The 19,557-nt window shown below is 36.3% G+C and overlaps 1 protein-coding gene across 2 annotated transcripts; it reads right to left on the reverse strand.

The window, feature by feature from the left end:
• Positions 1-1,423: 1,423 nt before the first annotated feature.
• Positions 1,424-14,517, reverse strand: wfdc1 (WAP four-disulfide core domain 1). Of its 2 annotated transcripts, XM_051870408.1 has the most exons (7): positions 14,065-14,517; positions 5,063-5,258; positions 4,771-4,854; positions 3,228-3,368; positions 2,872-2,928; positions 2,704-2,767; positions 1,424-2,594 (listed from the first exon to the last, which is right to left on the reverse strand). In XM_051870408.1, exons 1-6 carry the CDS (start codon positions 14,182-14,184, stop codon positions 2,709-2,711), a joined length of 657 nt encoding a protein of 218 aa, XP_051726368.1. In that variant the 5' UTR covers positions 14,185-14,517; the 3' UTR covers positions 1,424-2,594; positions 2,704-2,708. The 2 variants fall into 2 exon arrangements, with proteins under 2 accessions (XP_051726368.1, XP_051726369.1); XM_051870409.1 differs by lacking the exon at positions 2,872-2,928.
• Between the last annotated feature and the right edge of the window lie 5,040 nt (positions 14,518-19,557).

Raw genomic sequence — 19,557 nt, forward strand, 5'->3', positions numbered from 1 at the left:
ATAATTAAATCTATATTTCAATGCTCAAATCATAAATCAAATGCTCAAATTATAAATCAAATGCTCAAAACACGTACGAAAATGGCAAATCAAATGCTCAAACGGACATCGCAAATGATAAATGAAATCCCTTTGCGTGTGGGCGGAGTTTTGAGGCGGAAGAGGAGACTTTCTTGTGTGCTGTTTGGGTAACTGCCACACTTGAGTAAAAAAATAATTCTGTAAATCATAATAACGAGAAACTTTCTCGTAATTATGGCATTTTCTCATAACAATGACTTAGTTTCTCATAATAATTAGAAACTTTCTCGTATTACTTCAAAGCATGCGGACTTCAAAACGCTCGCTCTGCTCCGCGCCGGTGGACACGCACATGTGACGCGCGTCCGGAGAAAGAAGTTTTGACCAGCGGATGTCACTAGCGTGCCACTCACTTCTGGTCCGCATGCTTAGAAGTAATACAAGAGACGTATTATGAGAAACTAAGTCATTATTATGAGAAAATGTCATAATTACGAGAAAGTTTCTCATTATTATGATTTACAGAATCATATTTTTTACTCAAGTGTGGCAGTTACCCAACCTGCACACAAGAAAGTCTCCTCTTCCGCCTCAAAACTCCGCCCACACGCCACTTGATTGACACGCCTCATTTGAATTGATCATTTGGAGTGTCAGTTTGAGCATTTGATTTTTTATTTGCGATGTCCGTTTGTTTGAGCATTCGATTTATAATTTGAGCATTTGATTTATAATTTGAGCATTTGATTTATGATTTGAGCATTGAATTATAGAGGTTTATACTGGGTTGAAAAATCAAATACAAATTAGTTTTTAATTTGATTTTTGATACAGTTCATGCTTCTCCGAATGAGGATATGAAATTGCATTTGAGCATTTGATTTATCATTTGAGCAGCTGTTTGAGAGTTTGATTTACTAACCTATTTAATAATTTGAGCATTTGAGCAGCTGTTTTGAAACTTTGATTTATTATTTGATCTTTTTAAGCATTTGAATTTTCATTTTAATATTGTTAGGAAAAAAACTTCCAGTTGTAGGTTCTGTTGTCACGTTCTTAGCGGTTCACGTAGGGTGTGTTTGATTAGGGATGGTGCTAAACTCTGCAGGACAGTGGCCTTCAGTTGCCCATCCCTGATGTACAGTATAACCTTGCATAAAATTGAGAGAGGTCTTGAAATGTATGTACTTTACACCACAATATAACTAAAGAAGTACAACGCCAAAATAAATGCAAATGGTTTCATGATAGTTATCACAGAAGGTACTATTCATATATAGCTACCTTTTTAATTTTCTAAATAAAGATTTGCTGGATTTTCTTCATTAATTTCAAACCCTGCATAACACCATGTCTATAAACATAGAGGGTACACTTGAAGACGACACTGAAATATTTTGTCAACTGTTTTATTTGGAATAACAAAGCAGTAATATGCAGCACCAGTTTCAAATGTTTTGATTTATTAAAGGCTGTATTGTGGTTTGTCCCACTTGTCAGACTTGTATAGCTTATCAGAGAGTAGTGGAGAAAACACAGATCTGCACAATCAGTCACAGGCTCAGTAAACAACAACCACAGTTCAAGCACCACATGAAAAACAAATATTTTGCAGTGATGGAGCAAAGCTGGAATTTAACTGTTGGTTATGGTGAGCTGTTGAGGCAATCACCTAAACATGATTTTTTGAAGAAGAAAAAAAAACGTAAAAGAAGAAACATATATATTTTTTTAAAATAATTGTGTGGTATGATCTTTGTGGAGTATTTTTGTACCATTAAATCCACATCACTATTAGAAGAAATGATTCTATATAGAACCTTAAAAGGTTCTGTCAGGCACTTCATATAGAATCCATAAGGGGTTCCTATTATGGGATCATTTTATGGTTTTAGTTTTAATTAATTAATTTGGTTTTAATTATTTAATTAATTATATGATTATAATTATATTAATTAATTATTAATTAAACAGCTCGTAAATATACTATATTACTACAAAAAAAAAAAACTGAAATAACCTGTAAACATGAAAGTATTAGGCAATCATTTGGTAATTTTTTTCTATTTATAGCACCTTCTTCACATGTTCTTTAAAATTGAGTCAACCTATTGAATTTTTTCCCCCTAAGAGTTTATAGTAACTGAGAACATATTAACCAGCTGTTTTTGGTGTATCAATTGAAAGAAAAAACCAAACAAGAGTTCAGACTCAGCAGCATAAAAAACACACAAAGTATCATTCTTAAAACTCTCAAATACAGTTAATTCTGAGGAAATGTGCTTTTTACCCAAAGTATGCATATAAGACATTAGATAGTATTGTATGAGCTCTTTGATACTTTCTGTGGTCTGTTTTTTGGCTTTTGTAAGAGGTAGGAAATTTTAGCTTTCCATTTCTGTCTCCACATTAAGCACCCAAGATAAATAGCACCAGATATGAGCCGATCTCTGGTTTAAGCTAAAGAGAAAGGCTTGTCCAGTTACGATGGATTTGAAGGGTGGGGTTCAGGAATAAGGGTCAGTGGTTACTGGTTACTACAGTCCTCTAAAATGGAACCCACATTCAGTCACCTAATGAGAAAAAAAAGATAATGCCTCTTGTAAAACAGAAATTACAAAAATTAGGATTCAAAAGTTGGGATTCGTATGCAATTGTGAAACTCAACTAAAATCAACTCACCTGTCTTAGCCCAAGTGCTTGTGCTGTTGTTTCTCATAGCTCACTGCATTGTTGGGGTTACTTCCTGGTGAACAGAGATAAACTCGTTGTCAGTCTATTATTAATGGCTGCTTTTATTCTTCCCCTCCCTACAGCTGAAAGACAAAATAAATTGGTGGTCGTACTAACCTAAAAAATCCTTGGAAAAATAATCTTTGGAAGACTTGTGTCTCAGGCTACGTCCATCTAGAGGGAGAACAGTTAAATGAGTTTATTGTATGAATGTTTTATTTAAATAGGGTGAATTCAGGGTGAATGGGACACTTTTGGCCATTGAGATGACTTGGAAAAAGTGTCACAATCAACCTGAATTCACCCCTATATTAAATCTACAATCTGCTGTTGGATTTTCAATGTAATCTTGCTTAGGCGTTTACTAAAACAATGTTTTTAACCACCATACTATATAGCCTACACAATGTATAACGTGTGGACAGAGTGATGGATGTATTAATGAAAGATTGGATGGAGGAGCCCTTTCAGACCTGAGTTTCCACGCTGTTTAATGCACTGGCCTCGGTTTGGGATCCCAGCAGAGGGGTTTCCTGGGTTGATGATGTGGCACTCGTAACCAGTTGGACAGAGTAAAGGCTCATCTCCATCCTCGGTGGTGCTGCAGGCCTCAGCTGCACATAAACACAGTTAAGCAAGTCACTGGTTTGTGCCATTGTGTGCATATCTGTGTTCAAACAAGTTACCAATGTATTATGTTGCACAATAGGCCATTTGTATTATTGGAATGTCGGTTTGAGCACCAGAATGTTTTTCCGCAGACAAAGTGTGCATGTAATCCTTGTAATACTTGATTTGGGAATACCAAACCACCTGCAGGTGGCAGTGTCACTGCTAGGGATGTATTGAGGGGTCAAGGTTGAGGCTTGTGAAGTCTAGCTCCCCATCTCCTATGTAATTTGGGTATAATGGATGGAGCTAGAAGGTCCAACCAAACCCTAACCCTACACATAACTCTATCCTTCCACTCTTAGATCAACTCAAGCTTAACCCATGGCATTTGAAGAGGTGGAGGTCATTTAGCTCTGTAGTGAGCACCACTTGTCAAGGTTTGGCTGGTTAGCATGGGCCAGTTAGAGCCTTCTGGGTAGTTTTCTACAGTTATTGTATATTCCTCAAAAAAAAAAAAAAAAGTCAGTCAAACCCCTTTGACCCCTTAAGATTTTAAGTTCATATTTAAAAATATTTTATAAAACACAGTCACATGGTCAGGGCTCCAATGTTGGTTAATGGTCACATGACATGCAGATAAGCAAATAAAACATTTATATGATATAAAATAAAATATTAAATCTAGTAAAAATAAGAACAAATATAAAATCATTTTATATAATATAAATTTACTTAACTGCAGTATTTATATAATCTTAAATAAAATATCTTATAAATTATATTTAGAAATTATAAAACTATATATTATATTATATTATATTATATTATATTATATTATATTATATTATGTTATATTATATTATATTATATTATATTATATTATATTATATTATATTATATTATATTATATTTATTAGTAAGAGTTTAATTTTGTTTTTTATTTTTAAGTTATTTTTAAGTAAAATTTTATTTTAATATATTTTTTTTTAATTTAATTCATTATTAGCCTTTCATCAACTCATGAACCCCCCCTACAGCTTATTTTTTTCTAAATTTTCTTATTTTTGATAGATTTTTGGATATGAATAGACCTTAGTCAGGGTAGCATTTTATTTAATTTTGACAAGAATAAAAATGAGGCTGTGAGGGACAGAAGTGTTCAGCTGATGAAACGTCTTTCCAAAAAAACTTTCAGTACACAAAAACTCCACAGGTTTGAAAGTTGTGAGTTGTGAAAATTACATGTGATCTTGGACCTTTATGTAGCACATGCCATTATAAAGACAGCCTCGTTTTCATTTGCGTAAAATTCAATACTAAAATCTATTAAGATTACTTAATATGGTTTAAAATGACAAATAATGGCGAGTCAGTGCGCTAATTCATTGATTAATCCATACTCACCCTGCAGAACCTCCTCTGGTCCATCTAACAGCCAGCCGTTCCCTCCTAACCACCGCGGCTTGGGCTGCACCAACCAGTCCAGCACTGACAAAAAGAAATCAATACACAATATAAGCATGGCCAAAATTACCCATTATTTACCTTATACACACCCTGCTCAGTAAATCACACCTTACTCCTCAATTCATTGTAAAATCCATTTGCACTATACCTTGTATGCTAAAGTGGATGTGTGTGTCTGTGGGGTTGCTTGTGGTGATTATTGAGCAGATCGTAGTGTGTTTTTTCTCACCGGGTGGAGGTTGTACTGACTCCAGGCAGGCGTAGATGCAGCCGTTGTAACAGCACCGTTTGTGTCTCTCACACTCAGAATCAGAGCGGCAACCCGACACCTCACATGCCCGCTCGGGCAGCATCTGGGGTGGCGGAGGACAGCGGTCATTCTTCTGGTGCTGAGTGGTCTGGGGATGGTTGGGGTACTCGTAGTCCTGACAAATAGACAACATATGTAATATGAAAAAAAAATAAACCTTGACACAGGGTGATCAGGACCGTGACACGGATTGGCCAATCAATCAATCAATCAATCAATCAATCAATCAATCAATCAATCAATCAATCAATCAATCGAACTGATCTGAACAGCACCAAAGCACACTTGTAGCCAATCAGCAGTAGGGGGAGTATACACATATGGGGGAGGAGAGTCAGTGAGTAAGAGGGAGATTTGAAGAAATACTGTAGAAAGAGAGATGTCTGAGAGACATTACAAAAGAGAAAAGGTCAGATGAATATCTCTGGAAAAAGAAAGAAGGGTTATGATCAGGCAAGAGCTTTAGGACCTGCGTTAATATTAGAAAAGGTTTCCAGCGCTGGAGAGACCTAAGTGGGAAGGCCTGAAAATGGAAAAACGTTGTTTTTGCTCCATACGCAAGAAAGTTTTGCTATGTTTCACAGAACAAAGACATGCTGTTGTTGTAATGTTAGCTATAGTAACGGTTTTCAGTGTCATTCTTTGTCTGGAGCTAGTGTGCTGCTGCCAACTAACAACTCTTGCTTGTATATACTCTTGTGTACTGTATGTTCATTTTTTGTTCTTCCTTGTTGTTTGTTCGGCATCTTCGCTTTATTTTTCGCAAAGCATTATTATGCTTTACTTCTTCTATGATAAAGAGACATCCACTCTTGCATTGCGTGTACATGCGTTTTGGGTGCGGAGCGATGAAGGAAGGGGTTTGTTTGCTTAGGTTGAATTCAAATGTCAAGAGTGTTTCTCTGAAATCGCTTACTGCATCTTTAAACTCAATGAAAATTTATTAGGGCCTGAGCACCGGTGCTGCGAGGACCCTATTGTAATTGCTCAGTCAATTATTCTTCTTCTTTGAAATGAATTTTTGAGGGCCTAAGCACGCTCGAAAACTCATGAAACTTTGCACACGCGTCAAAAGTAGTGAAAATTTACGTCTGATATGGGTTTCTGAATTAGGTGTGGCAAAATGGCTTGATAGCGCCACCTATAAAATTTCAATTAAGCGTCTTTCGTGCTACGTTTCACATACAAGTATGAAATTTGGTAGATACATGTAACAGCCCAATACCTACAAAAAAAGGTCCTGGGTGTAAAATCTGAATACCCAACAGGAAGTGAGATACTTTGAATTTTCTCTGCAAAATTTTGCAGTTTTTTCCATTTCCAGACATTGTACTTTAACAAACTCCTCCTAGAGATTTTATCAGATCAACATCATATTTGGTCAGTCTAATCTAAAGGCCTTTGTGACATTAAATTGCCAAGATCGTGAGTTTTCGCTAAAGGGCGTTTCCGTGGCGGCCTGACAAAATTCGATGTTTCGCCATGAAACAGGAAGTTGTTGTAACTCGGACATACAGTGTCCGATCTGTCCCAAACTTCACATGTTTTATTAGAGTCCTGACCTGAAAACATCTACATAGCAATATTCAATTACAGTCTTAGCGCCACCTGTGGGCAACAGGAAATGGCATGTTTTACACTGTGATTAACTCCTCATAGAGATTTAACCAGATCAACATCATATTTGGTCAGTCTAATCTTAAGGCCTCGATGTTAAATTGCAAAGATCTTGAGTTTTCGCTGAAGGCCGTTTCTATGGGGGCCTGACAAAGTCTGATGTTTCGCCATGAAACAGGAAGCTGTTGTAACTCAGGCATATAGTGTCCGATCTGCCCCAAACTTCACATGTGTGATACGAGTCCTGGCCTAAAGACATCTATATGCCAATATTCAGTTAGTCATAGCGCCACCTGCTGGCAACAGGAAATGACCTGCTTTGCACAGTAATTCACTCCCAGAAACACATTTAAATATGCCATGAAGTACCAAACATGCTAGAAACATGTTAAATCATGCAACACTTGACTAAGTGCTAAAGTATGCGATTAACGCCACGAAAAAGGAAGTTGTTGTAACTCAGGCATACAATGTCCAATCTGCTCCAAACTTCACATGTTTGATAATAGTCCTGGCCTAAAGACATCTACATGGCAATATTCAGTAATAGTCTGAATATGATTCACAGTAAGAGCCACCTGTTGGCAGCAGAAAGTGTGGCACGTCGAAATGACTTTGCCATATTTCTCCTGTATTTACTAGCTTACATGCATGTCACCCACTATTCGCTGTTTTTACAAGGGCAACGGGTGGCGGTGAGCCCGGGTGCAAGGGCCCTTTCATCACTGCTTGCAGCTTTAATTTAGTTATTGTAATTTTTTATGGATTTAGTCTTAGATAACTATAATAACTAATAAGAAATAAAAATAATAAAATCAGCATAGTGTGCTACACAAAAGTATCACTGGTATACAGTTTTTCCATGCAATGTTTTATGTCTCTTATAGCCTGTGACACGGTTTTCTCTGATGTAGCACTGTTAATATAACGGCTACACTGTTCAGGAACATAATACCTCTCATACAGACGCTGGGTAAGAAAAAAGGCTTTTCATCCAAGTCTGAGCCTTTCTACTCCATAGTTTTCTTCCTCCCATGGGTTCTTCAATGGGCTCATAGATCTGCCAGAGCCAGGTTTCAGTTTGCACTAGAGGTACTCTTTAGGGGTGCACTCTATTCTGAGAGTCCTCCTCCATTCTCTCGCTCTTGCTTTTCTTTGTACAGTTCAACACTACTCAAGCTCACTAATTCTCCTCTTACCCTGGCCAAGTATATACTAAACTGTTGCTGAAACTCCAGACCATAGCTGTTTAGAATGCAGACTTGTATAAGCTGGCGTTCAGAGCTTCATTCTCCTCTGCAGAGCCTTTTATTAAAGCCCAAGTCGAAATGTGGCTGTGATTTTGTTTGCTAATGAAATTAGGGGTTTGTGAACTGCATGCATCTTAAAAACTCAGCATGTTCACTTAGCAAGTTTGGAGCTTTGCATTCGAACAAACTTTTAAAATAAAAGCAAATGTCTGGCATTGGCCCATTGTGGTTGTTTTTGTAATTAGCTTGGATTCAACTTTTTTTTCTAATCTTTTTACAGAGTATAAGAGCAATTAAACAGTTACATGGGTCTCTTATGCTCACCAAGGCTGCATTTATTTGATCAACAATAAAGTAAACAGTAATATTGTGTAATATTATTACAATTTAAAATAACTGTTTTCTATTATAATAAATGTAATTTATTCCTGTGATGGTGAAGCTGAATTTCAGCATTATTACTCCAGTCTTCAGTGTCATATGATCATTCAATAATTCTAATATGCTAATTCAGTCCTTAAGAAACATTTCTTATTATCAATAATGAAAACAGTTTACATTTATACATTTAGCAGACACGTTTATTTGAAATAGAAGTTGTTTGTAACATCGTAAATGTCTTTACTCTCACATTTGATTAATTGAATGCATCCTGGTTAGGATAAGTCTGCCTTTGCTTATTTAACATACAGATAATATTTCCCCAAGTGTCTCTGGGTCAGACAGAGAGGAAGTGGTAGTGTGCTCTTCCTGTCTGGAATAGGTCCCCTGATGCGGTACTGTATATGTCTTTCTACTTATCTCTCCCAAATTCTCTGTTCCTGCTTATGAGATATCAGTACAACAGTTTGTTCCGGTCCTCTGATTTGATCAGACAACGATGCTGATATTTCATTTAACAATACAGGAACTTTTTACTGTTTGATGCTGCTTTTGCTGGTGTTTTAACACAAATGTAAGCAAAATATTGTAAAAGAGGTCTGTACAGTCTTTCTGTATAAAAAATGTAGACCCATATATAGATTTTACCCATTTTTTCTCACTTGTCTGGTGAAAAATGTGTGCACTATTAACTGAGAGCAGCCTATTATTTCAATGTCACCAATGCTGGGTTAAGCACTGCAAAATTACACTCCCTCACCCTCAAGGAGCCACAAAACATCATTTACTTCCCGTTTAAATTGTAACTCCACCCTGTAACTGCTCAACATCCTTCAGGTTCACTGAGTTGAGGCCCCTATTAGTATGGACAATAAGATTTGAACTAAATACATGTTGACATACTTAGCACGCTGTAGTGTGGTCTTCTAAGCAATCATTAAGATAATTACGAGAGGAAAACTAAATAGCCCCCTTTCCTCTCTTTCCAAGTTCCTCCGATGTGCTGTGATTTAAGTCTAGACGTCTGCATGTTCATTTCCTGCCGAGTTCTAGGTATTTTACAGCTTCTTAGGTGCTTCAGAGGCTTGGCTCAGTCTGAGCTGAGTGGAGTAGGACGGGGTCTGTGTGATTGGCAGATCTGAAGATCAGAACCGAAAGCTTGATGAGGGGAAGGGTTAAGGTCACTTGTTTCAGTGTTTCACCTCTTTTTCTTGATAAACTCTTTTCCTCTATGGTTCATGATTATGGTGTTCCCTAAGCTCTTTGAAATAATTTAGCAGTCCCAATGTAGACTATTTTAGACTAATTCAATATCGACATGCCATGAGGTTAGTAAATTGTTCATTAGCAAGATTAATTTCCTTTCCCCTTAAATGTATTGTAATATCGTTTAAATTAATGGTTATGTGCATCATTTAATGTCAGTTGGTGTATTCTAGACCAAAAATGGGTTTTGAACATACATATACCAGCTAAACATATCATGGTGTAAACATCAGCACCACAGGAAACTACCTAACAGCCACTCAAATTACTCCCTAGCAACCACCCAGAACACACTGCCTAGCAGCCACATAGTAACTAACACCTAGCAAAACACCCTAGAAACTGCCTAGAACACTCTAGCACTCTAGGGGTTATGCATTACATGTAACTTGAGTTGTGTAATCAGATTACTTTTTTCAAGTAACTAGTAAAGTAACGGATTACTTTTTCAATTTATGGCAAAAAATTGAAGTTACTTTTTCAAATAAGTAACACAAGTTACTTTGTTTTCACATTTACTGACTGACAGCTCTCCTGTCCCAGAAGTGTTGTGTGCACTGTGTAAACACGATGGTTATTGTAGTTCTCGACTAAATGTGAACATGCCTTTACTCATCTCACCTGCACAAATACATTCAGTATTCCTCAAAATGAATAAAAACAGTGAAATGCAATCTCAGAATTTTACACAAACCTGTAATAATTAAATATATTAAATAAATAAGCAAGCCCAGGTGAGAAAAAGTAGTACAAAAGTAATGTAATGCATTTCTTTTCATAAAAAGTAACTAAGTAACGCAATTAGTTACTTTTTTTAGGGAGTAACGCAATATTGTAATGCATTACTTTTAAAAGTAACTTTCCCCCAACACTGCTAGCAACCACATATCGAGGCCTAAGTAACGACCCAGAAAACACCCTAGCAACTGCCTAGAAAACACCTAGAACATCCTAGCAACTATACCTTGTGCCAAGTTTTGCCATGGCAAGCGCCACTCTCATTTTCTTCAGAAACTTGTGGTTCTGTCTGAAAATCTAGCTGTTACACTCAGAATGTACTGCTTTAATTTGACGGAATTTTCCGTATTAATTTTTTTACAGGTGTTTTACTTCTATTTTGAATTTTTAACTTCATTGCGTTGTGTTTTAGGGTTAACGGAAATGTCTGTAAAATTACTGTATAATGTCCTAGCAATGTTCTGCCAGTACACTTTCCTTTTTTTTTTTGCGGATTTTTTTTTTTTACGGATTTTTTTTTTTTTTTTTACAGTGTAGGTCAAATTTAGAAATAAGTTCTTAATGAAAAGTTCATGTAGCCTATTTTATCTAAACATTACAGAAATATATATTTTTTTAAATATTTGGGCATGGTTTTTTACAAAGCCTGTTCGCATCTATAGATTAAAAAAAAATGAGTTAAACATGTTTATGTTTAATTTTCCTGTAAAACTACTATTTCTATCTCAGCTGACTGGGATTACTGTTGAACTCCCTCTGCAACAGAACACATGACTGCTGTACAACTGCTTTAGTCTGAACTCATGCTGAGTATTAGCTGGAGTTGATACACCACAACAGTCAAATGCTTCTTAAAGAACTTATAACTTTTGGTCAGAATTGGTATTTTTCGACATATTTTAATCGCACCCATGGATGAGCTGAACTCTCCCAATCTGTCCTGTCTGTCTTGTACTGTATGTAGTGCTGGAAAGTTTTGGAAACTGGTTCGGTTGATTTAAACAATTTTCTGATCAAATAAATGATTCATTCATTTCAAGTCTCTGCATCTTTTCGTAATGAAATAGTTTAATGCTGCTGTGCCGTTCATCATGTTTTTACATTATGTTTTATGTATACAGTATATCATGTTTTGTAGTTTTATTAGCTGTACACTAGACAATTCAAAAGGGGTCTGTAAGATGTTTTTGAAAGAAATATCTTACACTCACCAAGGCTAGATTATTTGATCAAAAATACAGTAAAAACAGCAATATTGTGAAATATTACTAGAATTTAAAAATAATTGTTTTCTTTTTTAATAGGATATACACTTTATTTCGATGGTCTACTTTAGTCATAACTATAAGTAACTATGCAACTACATGCCAACTAACTCTCATTAGAGTATTAGTAGACTGTAGTAGACTGTTAGATTAGGGTTAGTAGAATAAGTTGACATGTAGTTGCAAATTAAATTACTTACAGTCAGTAGAATGTCTGTTGGGGGACCATTGAAATAAAGTGTTACCCTACCAATTCTACTTATGTTATAGTTACATTTTTGTTTTTCTGTCATCCTAATTTAGATCCTAATTATTATTCTGCCAGATAAATATTTCTCTGAATCTAAAAATACTGTCATATGATACTTGTATACTTATTAAGATAATGACTCCTGAAATGGCTGTCATGTAGTTAGCTTTTTTTTTTTTTTTTTGTTAGTAGCTTGTAGCTTGTAGCAGTTTCAAAGTAGCTTCTTTAACACTGGACAATGAGAAGTTTCCGGGGTGTTAATCAGATAATTAAAGCTGCAAATTAATGATTAATATCTTGCAAAAACTAAAAATTAATGATTACTATCTTGCAAATGCTATTTACGGTGCAAAACATTAACAGCTCCAGTTTGAAATAACCTGCCATGCAAGCAGATACTGCACTGCTGATTTGAGTCTATGTGCAGACAGAACCTGAAAGAGGAAGACAGACACTTGCATCGCCTTAGAAGGTTGTTGACAGGTAGCTCTAAAACATCTGTCATCATCTCTGTCAGCTTTTAAACCATTCGCCCTTGGCTTGTTAATCATCACTGTGGACCTCAGAGATTGATGGGGTTGTGAGGGTACAGCAGAGTTGCGATGACCATTCACATGCCTTTACATGTCCTACAGAGAGACTGAGCTGTTATATGCCGTAAAAAGCTTTGATATCCACATTAGTCTTTTGTGATGGCTATCTTTGCAAAGATGAATAAGAAATATTTAGCTTTATAATCTTGCCATTGTACTTTAGCAGTCCAAACCTATGAAACAAGCTCATGGATTGATTACATTCTGATTCAGAGTTGTTCACGAAACAGCCACAAGCTTTTTTAAGCATAAATGCTTTGTAAGGATAAATAGTCCATGATTGTTCGCAGTTACGAGTGAGCTGGGAGCCAGCTGGATCAGGATGTCTTTTGGACCGCTTCAAGCCCACCCAGAAAATACAGAATGCTGGCTCAAACTCACTTTTCTCACTCCCCTAATAATACTGTGTTACAAAACCTTTTCTACTTTTCTGACCTGTTATTGCTGTTTTTCTTAAGACAGGTCACATCAGTGGAATGATCTCAATTACCCTCAATGTGCACCTAATTATGATTCATTGCTATAACAGCACTGTACTGTGTCTACACATGCTTCATCAGTTCACACCAATGACTCCGCAGAAAGAGAGCGAGAAAGAGAGGACAGCTAGGACAGATAGCAGATGTTACTTGTCATAATGCCAAATGGAAAGATAAATTAACAAAGAAAAATGAATATGAGAGGACTTTTAAGGACAAAATCAGAAAGAAGACGACACACCTAACCTAAAAATGAGCTACTATTCCATAATGAGCTACTATACTCCATTTCCTGTGGAACGTGTGAATGGATCCGTTTGAAAATCTTGTCAATCTTGAATTCTACAGAGGAGCCGTAATCAGAATAACTCTGGAATTCAGTCAGTTGGGAAGGGATCACCATCCGGTGCAAATTCCATCTTGCCATCCCTTGTTAATTGTTATCAATCAAACGTATCGGGACTAATGAGCAGAGGGCCAGAAACCTCCAGCTTCAAGTTACTATGCATCTGCTGCACACACAATACATTCTATACTGCCTGAGTATTCAACCGTAACCACAGAAACTCCACTGGAGTCACAGAGACACAGTGTATTCATTTCTTTTTCCCCCTCACTGTATAATGGACCTAAAAACCCTCTTACAGTCTCACAGATGCCAACTTCCTCCAACACTGCCTTCACTAACAACGCGCCAAAGAGTACCATGGAATTTTTCTGATCAAACGTATATCAGATATCATATTAGAGTTCAAATTTGATTACTGCTTCTTATTATAGCATATTTGAAGTCTGTGGTAATCTGAAAATAAAATCTTGAAAATAGATAATTTTCCTACCCAGCTCAAAATATAGCACAAACCATAATCCATTACAAAAAAAGTAATAAAAAGACAAATGACATGGCACTATAGCAATTCCATGATCAAAATATTATGGCACATGAATATGATATAACATGGTACCATGTTAATACCATGTTTTTTGGACATGTACCATGGTAGTTTTATGAAAATCCATGGTATATGATTATGGTCAAAAACTGTGGTACAGGAATATGGCAATCACATTAGAATCCTCACCTTTTGGTTGAGTCCCCTCTTCCTGATCATGCGTGCATTCCCTGAACCAGATGCCAACAGCAGAAAGAAATAGACCAGCACAACCGGCACAAACCCAATCCGGATCTGACAGTCCGGCATGGTCCCGCTCTTTCAACCTGACGCTCCTTCTACTCTCCCAGTAATCCTCAGACTTTTGAAGTTGGTCCCGCTGTTCAAAACTTTGTTGTTGGACGTGTTTCTGTTGTGGCTTCCTCAGCGTTTGTGTGTGTTTAAGGTCTCTGTCCTGTTGAGGTTACATAAATTCTTCTACAGGAGAGTTTCTAGTGCCATAAAGAGGGAAAAAAGCTGCAAAGAATGAACACATAAAGAACTGAAGGAGTGAGAGCAGGAGAAGTCAAAGAAAAAGAAAGAGAAAAAGAGACAGCAGTGTGCATCTGAGGAGAGGGTTAAATCTGTCTACTGACACGAAAAGCACATGGTTACTTTGAGAGAGGGAGGGAACGAGAAAGAGACGGAGGGAAAGAGGAGGACAAAAAGACAAAGTTGAGAAAATGAGTTTTTTTTTTTTACACTTTTGCTTTGGCCAGGCATCTTTATTAAGTTATTTTATGACAGTTTTCAGGCCTGATACACAAACTTCATCTGTCTTCATCTGGAAAATACATCTGTGAAATATTCAACAAAGCAAAAGAACAGTAGAAAAATCTCATACTTCACATATTTGCTTTTGTCTTAAGTAAATGTTATTCCTAGCACCATTATACTGAGGTTTCTCTGAGTGTGTGTGTGTGTTTATTTCCATGGGATAAAACAGACTGGGCAAAGAAGCGGAAAGAATGAAAGCATGTGGTGAATTCTGAGGAAGGGGCCACTAGTCTTTGAAATTTCACGTTCCCTCCTAAAGTAGGACATCCCGCCTCCAGCCTCACACTCTCTGTACCCTTGTGTACCCCTGCTACAGGGGCTGGGAAAAAAACGAAGGAATGCCAAGTCCATTTTAACCTTTAACACCACTGCTTTTACTGGATGCACTTGTGATTATTTCAGGGTTTAGGAAAAATATATGCTTACAGAATATTCCCAAAGTGGAAGAAAATGATTCTAGAAATTATTATATCCCAGGTAATCTGTTCCAAAAAGAAAATTTTTGGAATAACAACACAATAGCAATAACAACACAACACATGTCTGTTTATGCCTGACAATTCAGGTGTCTGTTTCTATATTAAATGAATGCAACAGCTTTAGTACAAGTTAAAGGGATAGTTCACCCAAAAATGAAAATTTTGTCATCATTTACTTACCCACATGTTGTTCCAAACTCGTATGAGTTTCTTTCTTCTGTTGAACATAAAAGAAGATATTTTAAAGAATGTGGGTAGCCAGACAGTTGATGGCACTCACTGACTTCCATAGTATTTTTTTCCCTACTATGGAAGTCAATGGGTGCCATCAACTGTCTGGTTACCCACATTCTTTAAAATATCTTCTTTTGTGTTCAACCAAAGAAAGAAACTCATGCAGATTTGGAACCACTTGAGGGTGAGTAAGTAATTACAAAATTTTCATATTTGAGTGAACTATCCCTTTAAGTGTTATTAGTCCAGTCTAGTATTTATACACTTTACACATATACATTGTTTCAAAGCAATAATTTTGACTTGTCCCTCAGTTGTGTACAAAAAAATGATGTGTACAGTAATACATTTGCTATGGACGGTTTATGGGGCAGTGCATTTTGGAAGTTCAAAAGCAGAAATGTGCAGTGTTTTTCAGCCCTTTTTATGTTTTTTCCCCATACACAAATGGTGTTATTAAAGGGTTAGTTCACCCAAAAATGAAATTTCTGTCATTAAGTACTCACCCTCATGTCGTCCCAATTCGTAAGACCTTCGTTTGTCTTCGGAACACAAATTAAGATATTTTTGATGAAATCCGAGGGTATCTGATCCACGCTGGCACCTTTTGAGGTCTAGAAAGGTATTAAAGACATCGATAACATACATTTGTCTGTTCTCTGTCATATTGCTACGCTATTTTTTCATTCAAGAGCTTCCGTGTTTACATCCGAACGCGGGCTCAGTATTGGCCGGCTCCTGCATCAGCATCACATGACCAGAGCCAATACTGGCCAATACTGAGCCGCCGTTCGGACGTAAACAGGGAAGCTCTTCAAAGAAAATTGCTTCAACAACGTTGCTGCTGTGGATCAGATACCCTTGGATTTCATCAAAAATATCTTAATTTGTGTTCCGAAGACAAACAAAGGTCTTACAGGTTTGGAACGACATGAGGGTGAGTACTTAATGACAGAAATTTGACAGAAAAATATTAGCTGCCTACTGACTCTGACTCAATTTCTGTTTTTTTGTGTGTTATTAATTTTTGTTTGTATGTGTCTGTGTGTGTTAGTAAATGATGTTTTGTTCTGCGTGTTTGTTTGGTAGGTGTGTAACCTGTTCTTTTGAATATTGGTCTGAATGCTATATTTTATAACTGATATTTGTGATAACTTGCTTTACTTTTTTTATTTTAGGTTGCCTTTTTAAGAACTGGCAAGGGACAATAGATGAAAATTAGTCTTGCTTCTGTTAAATGAATGAATTTTTTCTTCTTTTCTTTTTCTTCTTTTTTTTTTTTTTTTTACAAACAAAATCATTTAAATATTCTCAGAATTAACAGCATATCAAAAATTGTATTGATAGATTTGTTTTTAAATGTTCCATTCACAATTATTTGCTATAGTCCCATTTCTTTTTCACTCAAATTCACTTGAACTTAAAGGATATATTAATAACACATGTAAGAAAGAATGACTAAACAATCTGCATAAAAACACCTGTATGGCAGGATTTCAATAATTGAAGTGAATGCACATGTGTCATCTGATGCACAGCTGTTCTGATTCCTTTGATCTATGATTTTTGTAAAGCTTTGAGACAATCAGTCTCCAACCTGCTGACGCAACGATCGGCAAAGATGAATCCAGTAACACAAATAATGATCATAGACTATAGATCTGAACTGCCCAAAACCTCAGGATCTGCTGAGTAAACAAGATCCACGTGACAGTAAAACTCAAGCTGATGTGTGAGAAAAACCTAAGCATTTTTCTGTGCTTTAATGTTGCTCGTACTGCAAACTTCCAATATCTGTGGGGATGTTGCCCTTTTATTATCTGCACAACATGATTGGTGTATTATTGTGGAAATAAGCTTTCATGATTTATGTGTGGATAAAAGAAAATAGGGGCCAGACCTCACTGTGCTCCGGAAAGAAGATAAATCTGCAAGAATAAATGCTTTAATGTTCCATTCTCTCAGTTTTTACGTCTCTCCCTTTGAAACAAATACCTTTGATTCTTGCATGTAGGTGCATGTAAGTGATGTGGGCTTGAGTGTGTGTGTGTGTTGTCAGGCACTTGTAGACACTTGAGTGTTATACAACGGTTTGAATTACTAGCAGAGTTATCCTAATTTTATGTTTTCTCAAATACACCAAAAACTGTATTTCCTTTAATATCTCCATATTAGAGCCACATCAGTCTGTATCGGTTCTCAGTGGAGCTCATACAGCTGTTCCTATCACTCCTGTTTAAGACAGCCCCTCTCATTTGACCCCATTATAGGCCCACCCAATAACCAAGAACAACAGAAAATGAGAATGAGAGAGTAAGAGAATAGTAAAGGGGAAGTATATATCCAGTATAATCCCTCCAGCTTTCCAGGTTTTTCTTCTTCAACTTTTATTTTCTTGCTGCTTTGAAGTTCACTCTCTCTGTAAGCATTGTGTCTCCCTTTGTATGGCCTCACTATATATGCATCTTTTTCATTCATAATACATATACCACTGATATAACTTTCTATGAAACTTCAAACACGGAAAATTAAACACATTAGACACAGTGGCCTCAAAAGCCACACTCACAAAGTGAAATTGTCATCATTCACACCCTCATGTATGACTTTCTGTGGAACATAAAAGAAGGCATTTTGAGAAATGTGATTATGTGTCCATATAATGGAATTCAGTGGTCACCAAAACTGTTACCAACATCCTTCATGTTCTACAGAAAAAAGAAAGTCATACAGGTTTTAAGCGACATGGGGGTAAATAATGACAGACTTTTAATTTTGTGAGTAAATTACCACTTTAAAATGTATGAATGTCAATGCATTCTATACAAAATATACTCAAAAAATAAATAGTTTTTACACACAATTTAATTTAGTTCATTTAGTTGGGTGAACACAATTAAGTTGGTTTAGGCCAAATTAATTTACCCTAGTAGGCTATGTTTAACAACTTTATTACATTTGTAACGATAATATTTAAATTTTTGAAAAAAAAAAAAAAAAAAGTTACATAGTGCACCTTTAATTTTCTTATGTTTAAACAAACAATTTACATAATGATTATATAATGAACAAATAAGAAAAAACTGGTATCAGTACTGAAATTACTATAGATCACTGCCTAAGCACAAGCGCCACTCTTCACCACACTAACTGCAAAATAAAAAAAAAATAAAAAAAACATTACAGAAACTCCTCTAATTGTCCAACATAACTGAACTTTATACTCTCATAATGCAGTAAAGCATGCTGGAACTGCAGATCCACTGCCCAGTAAGTTGTCAACAAAAATTATTCATGTAACACAAATGACTTCAGTAAACTTCAGCTTTAAATATATTAGGTGGATTGAACACAATGAAATTAAGTTTGTGTTACTTTAGCTCATTTTAATTAATTAAACTCAACAAGCAGAACTAAACTCACAATTTCCAGTCATAATTGTGAGTTTATATCTCATAATTCTGAAATTCTGATTCCAAGCCCCCCGCCCCCCCAGAGAATTGTGAGAAAAAAGTGAGAATTGTGAGATATAGCCTAAATTCATAATTGCAGGGGGAAAAAAGGAAGAATTATGAGAAAAGTTTTTACTTATTTATTGTGTGGTGGAAACAAGCTTACATAAATATTTTCTTATCTAATGAGGTTTAAGTTTATATATTTCTTCCTCATTTTGTGTGCAGAAAGAGCACAGTCTGTCCCTTTTAGTGCAATTATTTCCTAAAAGTATTGTAAGACTAAGCAAATCATAAAAACCTCTGGCTTACGATGCTTTTGGGAAACACAGCCCAGGTCTGTCTGTGTTTGCCTGTCACTATTAAAAGGTTCTCTTTGCTGAGTCTGTAGTCTTTGCCTCTTACTTTTCATAGAGCTGGTCACCTTAATCAGGTGTTCTGCCACTTTGCATTTTCTGTTTAGAGACAGACAGATTTCCACTTTGTTGTCATTTCTGTCTAATTTCTTAGGTATTTTTCCTTTTGTCTGTAATATAAGATTCAGTCTAATTCAGTTTTGATCCTGAGGCTTCACTGAACGTTGCCATCAAGCACAAGGTCACACATGCATCATTCTGAACGGCTGTTTCTGGGGTTACTGCCTAACCCAGACTACATGAAGGTCAAAGTGAAGAGGCCCGGGTTTACGAGAGGAGGGAGAT

Source organism: Ctenopharyngodon idella, chromosome 18 (assembly GCF_019924925.1).
Source record: "Ctenopharyngodon idella isolate HZGC_01 chromosome 18, HZGC01, whole genome shotgun sequence".
Classification (NCBI taxonomy): Eukaryota; Metazoa; Chordata; class Actinopteri; order Cypriniformes; family Xenocyprididae; genus Ctenopharyngodon; species Ctenopharyngodon idella.

Excerpts from the sequence above, each read along its gene's own strand:
- wfdc1 (XM_051870408.1), bottom strand. The coding sequence starts at position 14,184 with ATGCCGGACTGTCAGATCCGGATTGGGTTTGTGCCGGTTGTGCTGGTC. Across the intron at positions 5,259-14,064 it reads AGAGGGGACTCAACCAAAAG|GACTACGAGTACCCCAACCA; the intron begins GTGAGGATTCTA and ends TCTATTTGTCAG. Across the intron at positions 4,855-5,062 it reads GTCAGTACAACCTCCACCCG|TGCTGGACTGGTTGGTGCAG; the intron begins GTGAGAAAAAAC and ends TCTTTTTGTCAG.